Below are 7,200 nucleotides of genomic sequence, written 5' to 3' on the forward strand. Positions count from 1 at the left end.
ACGATCTCGCTCGAATGTCTTTACACATGCTTCTGGCACAAGTGACAGGAAGGCAACGCTGGGCACAGGTGCCATCACGATTTCGCTTTCACTTGCCCCAACAGGTCTTCACAAGCCAAGTTTCATGTTCTTCATAGGAGCCAGTCCAGCGGCACTGGCAACGATCTCACTCGAATGTCTTTACACGTGCCAGGAAGGCGACGCTGGGCACAGGTGCCATTATATGTCGAAATTGTGATGACATTTGGTCAACAGCTGATGAAGGACTGAGCACATCTGCATTCATTGTGTCTGCTTTTTATCTACTTTTTCTATATGTTTCTTTGTTGTCCCCTTGTACCTCATGTTCATTATATTTTCTTTAGTTTGCTTCAGCCATCATGCTTAATGCCAAGCTGAAATATTGTTTTGTCTTTCTCTATATCAAAGAGTCCAATGTTTTTGTTGGGTTTTTCAGTATATGTAACACATCTAGTTGGTGAATCAATACGTGTGTGTGTGTACACACATACATGTGTATATACAAGAGTGTACAAGTATGCATCAAAAACTAATGCAAATAAGAATTACATTGCTTTCTGACTCAACCATGTGTATGTGGAGTATATAATTTCAAGTACCTCCATTACAAAAACATGGAGAATAAGCACTTCTTAGCTATATTCACTTAATCAAATAATTAAAGGTCATATTAAAAAAAAAATAACGATGATGATGATGATTTCTAACCATGGCAGAGTATCACACATTGTAAGGGAGGGATATAATCAATTGAATCAACTTCAGGACTTGAGGGGTACTTGAAAGGTGAAGACAATCCCCAAGAAGACTTGAACTCAGAATGCAGACAAAAGTAAACAGTATTGCAAAATTTTTTAGAGAGCCTTATCTAGTCATGACACTGCTGGGGAAAGTACTGACACATGCTGGCATGGGTTGGACAGTTTGACAGGAGCTGGCTAGCCAGAAGACTGCATCAGGCTTCAAAACAGACAATGAAACCTGATGCAGTCTTCTGCCTAGCCAGCACCCTGTCAAACCGTCCAATCCATACCAGCATAGAAAATGGATGTTAAATGAGGATGATGATGATGATGATGAGGACATAAATGAAATCCATATTTTATATATAACTGAGAATATACTCACTTCTCTGGTTGTTTGCAATAGTTGATGAAGACCTGGCGATCAAAGAGTTGCCCCAACAAATTCAACAAAGGTAATGTCACCCTGCAATATAACAATGGTTAATCATTATATTCACATATGGGTATGTATACATATATATATTTTACCTGTTTCAGTCATCAGACTGTGGTCATTCTGTGGCACTGGCTTGAAGGATTTTAGTCAAATAAATAGACCCCAGTACTCATGTACTTAGTAGTCATGTAGTTTTAAGCCTGGTACTTATTTTATTGGTCTCTTTTGCCAAACTGCTAAGTTATGGGGATGTGAACACATCAACAACGCTTGTCAAGTGATCACACACACACAATGAGCTTGTTTCTGTTTACCAAATCTACTCACAAGGATTTAGTCAGCCCAAGGATGTAGTAGAAGACACTTGCCCAAGGTGCCACACAGTGGGACTGAACCTGAAATCATGTGGGTTGGAAACAAACTTCTTGCAAAACAGCCATTCAAAACTGATAATATGGCTAGTTAGTATGTTGATGACTAGATTAAAATTTGTGAAGAGGAACTTAAATAAACTGCAAGAAAAAAAAAAAAAACAACAACGTACTTTTACTATTTCAGTCCTGTTTCAGTGACTGATTGGTGAGGAGGGGAGAAAATAATGTATTTTTGCTCATCTCTACCATAATCATCATTATCATTAACATTTTAATGTAATTGGTAAAGAAGCAGAGATTTTTCCCCAGCTTCTCTGTAAGGTCAAAAGAAGTCATCAGTCTTGTCTTACTGAAGACATGACATCTTCTCTAGTGCTGATGCCACAATAAAATGCACTCAGTACACACTATACATAGAAACCAATCCAAAAACGAAATGCATTAGCAAAATTGCATTTCTTCAGACTGTCAATGAAAACAGAGGTGTCAACTAAGAACTGAATCAGATTGCGATGATTTGTCCAACTCATGCTTTTGCCATACTGACATGGGTTGGATAGGTTTTTTGCACCAACTGTCAACAGTTTTCTCATTCATCATTCATTTAATGTCTGCTTTCCATGGTGGCATGGGTTAGATGGCTTGACTGGAACTAGTAAGCCATAGAGCTACACCAGGTTTCAGTTTGAATTAGGCTTGGTTTCTACGGCTGGATGCCCTTTCTAACACCAACCACTCCAAGAGTGTAGTGGGTGCCTTTAATGTGTCACCGGCATGGGTGCTTTTTATGTGTCACTGACATGAGTGCTTTTATGTGTCATTGGCCCCAATCTCTGACTTGTGTAATACAATATATGGGAAAAAAAAGGTGTACCTGTGTGGTAAGTAACCTGCTTCACAACCACATGGTTCCGGGTTCAGTCCCACTGTATGGTAGGTACCTTGAGCATGTGTCTTCTACTATAACCTGAGACTGACCAAAGACTTGTGAGTGGATTTGATTTGGTAGACAGAAACTGAAACAAGCCTGTCATATATGTGTGCAGGTGTGTGTGTGTGTCTTTGTGTCTGTGTTTGTCCTGCACCACCACTTGGCAACTGGTGAGTTTACATCCCCCATAACTTAGCAGTTTGGCAAAAAGAGACTGATAGAATAACAACAAAAAAAAAAGAGGCTTACAACAAATAAATGTACTGGGGTCGATTAATTTGACTAAAAAGTCTCCAAAGTGATGCCCCAGCATGGCTGCAGTCTAATGACTGAAACAAGTAAAAGATAGAAGATAAAAGATACACATTCATTCCACCCACTGTAGCCTCTTCTCTCCATATTGGGTAGATCTACTATACAAAAGCTGACTTGTAGATACACAACAGTAACACTATAATTTCAAGGGTAAGACTGTTTATCTACAGCTGGATGGATGTCCTTTCTACAGTCAATCACTCAGCTATGAAATAAAGAAGGAAACCTACTTTTAAATCAAACTGGAGCAAGCAGAGTTATGTATCTTGTTTATAAGGGGGAGCAACACAATGGTTACAAAAAAATGGGATGACTAGATGATTATTCAACCTGCTAAACATAGCAACCAAACTTTTCCTTATTAGTTCTATATTTGAGAGATGAGGAATTATTTACATTATTTACATTTGACGGATATTTGTCCTCATCTTGTTTGTTGTTAACACAACGTTTCGGCTGATATACCCTCCACGGGCATATGGCGTAGTGGTTAAGAGCGCGGGCTACTAACCCCAAGGTTCCGAGTTCGATTCACGGCAGCGACCTGATTAATAATAATAATATAATAATAGTAACATCGTTAGGAATGAGAACCCAGGTTCGAAATTTCCCCAAGACACCTGACGAAGGCTGGAGGGTATATCAGCCGAAACGTTGTGTTAACAACAAACAAGATGAGGACAAATATCCGTCAAATGTAAATAATGTAAATTTTCCTTATCATTTTCTTTTATTTTTTTACATGTTTCAGTCATTTGAATGCGGCCATGCTGGAGTACCGTCTTAAAGGGTTTTAACAATACAGATACCAGATTTAGATACTGGTCCTATGAAATGCCATAAAAAAAAGAAGATTAATGTTTTTACCTGTCAACTTTCTGATATGTTTGGAATATTTCAATTAAATTCTTCCTGAAAAATGTCAGTTTCGGGTCTTTGACGATCTCAGACTGCATGTAAGAGTCTAGGGCTTTGGTTGAGTGAACACACTGGAGGTAAACAATTAGAATAATAATGAATATTTTACATAGACTTATATTTCTAATAGGTAATACGCACACACATCTCCATCATCATTATCATCTAGTTTTCCATGCTCAGACAGAATTCACCGAGGCAGATTTTCTATAGTTAGATGCCCTTCCTGTTGCCAACTCTCAGTAGAGCAAAACAGGTGCTTTTAAATACCCTTTGAGGGGTGGGAATTGGAAGATATTTATATTCTGTTTACATAGCTTTTTTACTAGTTTCAGTCATTGGAGTGTGGCCAGCTAGAGCATTGCTTTCAAGGGTTTTAGTCAATCAATCATATCACCTTACCCTGGCACTTGTTTTGCCTATATATTTATCAAATTGCTAACTTTTTAGCATACAAGAATGAAACTCAACACAGCAGCAAACATAAGCATGGATGCAAACACAGATCCATGTGTCCACATACATGACAGGCTTTCACATGAGTTCCATCTACCACATTCCACTCAGAAGGCACCGGTCAATTTGAGGTTTAAAGTACAAAACATTTACCCAAGATGCTGCATATAGGTGGAATGGACTTCACTATTTAAATTGTTTTTACTGTTAGTAGAATATAACATCTATTTTCTAACTATTTAACTGTGAGTGGAGCCTGTTCTCAGTCAGGCAGACTGAAGTTAACAGGACTATGTATTCTTGCTAAGGTACACAACACAACGACTGCTAAGCAGTAGTTTGATCCAAAACCATTGTAGTTTAAAAGTTTTGCATTTTGATGTCATAGTCATTACTTGTTGTGAGCTGCAAATAGTTAAATTGATAAAGTGTTGAATAATTAACCAAAACAATGGAGGGTTTGTGTCCTATCACTGACACTGTACTGAGAGAAAGAGAGAGGGGGGGAAAAGAGAGGAAAGAAAGAAAGAATGAGTAGATCAATAATGTTACAAAATTGTCCAACAACCCAAATAGTTAATAAGCAAATAGACAGGCCTAAATTGCAAAACTATATGTATCATCAGCAGTAGCACTGTAAAACTGATGAGGGTGTTTGTCAGCTTGCAGTGCAGTGTTCAGCTACCCTTGTCAGTCATCATCATCATCGTTTAACGTCCGCTTTCCATGCAAGCATGGGTTGGACGATTTGACTGAGTATTGGTGAACTGGATGGCTGCACCAGGCTCCAATCTGATCTGGCAGAGTTTCTACAGCTGGATGCCCTTCCTAATGCCAACCACTCCGAGAGTGTAGTGGGTGCTTTTATGTGCCACCAGCACAAGGGCCAGTCAAGCAGTACTGTACAACTTAAAAATGGATATAGCAATTAGTTAAGCTGAAACCTGATTTCTCTCAAATTCACTACATGAAGACAGACTTTCTTCAATGCTACTTCATCCAATTGAATAGCAGGAAACACTTTCATCATAACTACCAGTAATACACAGCATTCATTTCAGTCAACTATAAGCTCTCCTTATAACATTATTTTGTGTCTTGTCTAGGGACATTATCATCATCATTATTGCTGCTGACATTGTCATCAATATTACCATCATTATCATCAATACTATCATCAATACATCAATACAATATTATCAACAATACTAATTGTTATCACAGCCTGCCTTATGTACACCAAATGAAAATGAAATCTTTTATTGTGCATAATAGCCAAATGGTATATGGGGACCCAGCAAGCTGACTTTCTTGAGAGTGTACTTCACCCAAACAAAAATCTTCAGCACTACTCATATGTCATCCCTCAATGGTGTACAGGTCTTAAAATCATCATCAAATCTCCTCTCTTTATAAATTTAACCTTCCACCAAATAACTCTTCTAAAACTATAGCTCAAAAAGAAAGGAGCTTTGTCTAATTGAGAAAGGAGCCTCTACATGGTCTTTTAAGCAGTTAGAAATAGCAGCCAAATTTCTCTTAAATTACAACCAACCATTTTAGAAAAGGACTCATTGCTTAATGTAGACCTGGGTTCCTTATACATAAGTAAAAAAGGGATGATCTTGGATGGAATACTTTTGATCAGGGCTTACCAGGAGTTAAACAACAACATGTGCTAAACCAAAAAGAGCTTCTTTAGGTGAGTACTAGAGATAAAAATGTCTTGTTACTTACCAGTGACTGGGATAAGCCACCAGCACTTTGAATAAATCCGAGTAAGACATGGTATGAGAAAACCTCAATAGTGAGAAGTGATGCAAAAAGATCAAAACTATCACTTTGAATATGCCACCTCATGTTAGTTATCTTGTCTCTGGAAAAAAAAATGTTAGAGATACAATGTCAGAACCAAATAAAACAAAGATGTCACAAAGGTAAATTGGTTGAAAGAGTGGATTAGCAGAATTGTTAGAAGATGAAATAAAATGCCAGGGAGTTCTGAATTCAAATCATGTTGAGGTGAACTTTGCCTTCCATCACTCTGTGATAGATAAAATAAAATATTGATTTCAAATTTTAGCACAAGGCCAGTAATTTCGGGGGAGGGGATAAGTCAAACAGATTGACCTCAATGTACTTATTTTATTGACCCTGAAAGGATGAAAGGCAAAGTTGACCTCAACAGAATTTGAACTCAGAACATAAAGATGGATGAAATTTCATTAAACATTCAGCCAGCTTACCACCTTTAGGTAAAATAAAATATTTGTCAAGTACTGGTGTCAGTCAATCAGCTGATACTGATGTTATCCAGGCTTCTATAAGAAAGAGATAACTGTAAGCCTCAAAAGAATCTTGTTAGTGCTGCATGATTTAAGGGCAGATGAGAGTGAAAGCCCCAGTGACCAAAGTATTCCTGTTTGAAACAGCATCCCTATACATTATTAACACTGAAAGATGTAATGATGAAATGACACTTTACAAATACTGTAATTAACAAGATATTTAATGCATCTGTCACCGTGTCCAATGAATCTGCCACCCATCACCTTCCTATGAGGAATATAATATTGAAAAGATAATTTCATGACTCACTTTGAAAATATCTCCAAAAGGAAATCTTTCTGTGGAATGTAAGGCACTGGAGGACTGAAAAATAATTCAATTAAAAGGTAATAATTAAGACATGAACCCCAAAAAGAATTATTTTAAATAGAAAGATAAAGAGGGGACACACACATTTACTGCAGATAAAAGCTTAATCTTTTAAAGAGTCTTAATGCAGATAATAGAAAATAAAAAAAACAATGGATAAGTTTTTCAGAAGCCAATTGGCTGAAATGTTTGACACATCTCACTTGCAAGCAATGACTTCTTATAATTCTATGATGAGTTTACTATTATTTTTACTGTGTATTTGTAATATAGGAGCCCCTTCTTTTGTTAATTTAGTGAGGGAGGTTATATTATCTCTCTCTCTTTCTCTCTCTCTCTCTCTCT

The 7,200-nt window shown here is 37.3% G+C and overlaps 1 protein-coding gene across 1 annotated transcript in view; it reads right to left on the bottom strand.

Moving 5' to 3' along the window:
• The window catches only part of LOC106880524 (tubulin-specific chaperone D), a 61,459-nt gene that overhangs the window by 13,910 nt on the left and 40,349 nt on the right, over positions 1–7,200 (bottom strand). Inside the window, exons 29-32 of the mRNA XM_014930500.2 lie at positions 6,796–6,849; positions 5,935–6,073; positions 3,691–3,812; positions 1,150–1,230 (exon numbers count right to left, since the gene is read on the bottom strand). Of these exons, the coding sequence (XP_014785986.1) occupies positions 1,150–1,230; positions 3,691–3,812; positions 5,935–6,073; positions 6,796–6,849 (396 nt within the window). The remainder of the gene's footprint in view (positions 1–1,149; positions 1,231–3,690; positions 3,813–5,934; positions 6,074–6,795; positions 6,850–7,200) is intronic.

The sequence above is a fragment of the Octopus bimaculoides genome, chromosome 5 (genome assembly GCF_001194135.2).
Source record: "Octopus bimaculoides isolate UCB-OBI-ISO-001 chromosome 5, ASM119413v2, whole genome shotgun sequence".
Lineage (NCBI taxonomy): Eukaryota > Metazoa > Mollusca > Cephalopoda > Octopoda > Octopodidae > Octopus > Octopus bimaculoides.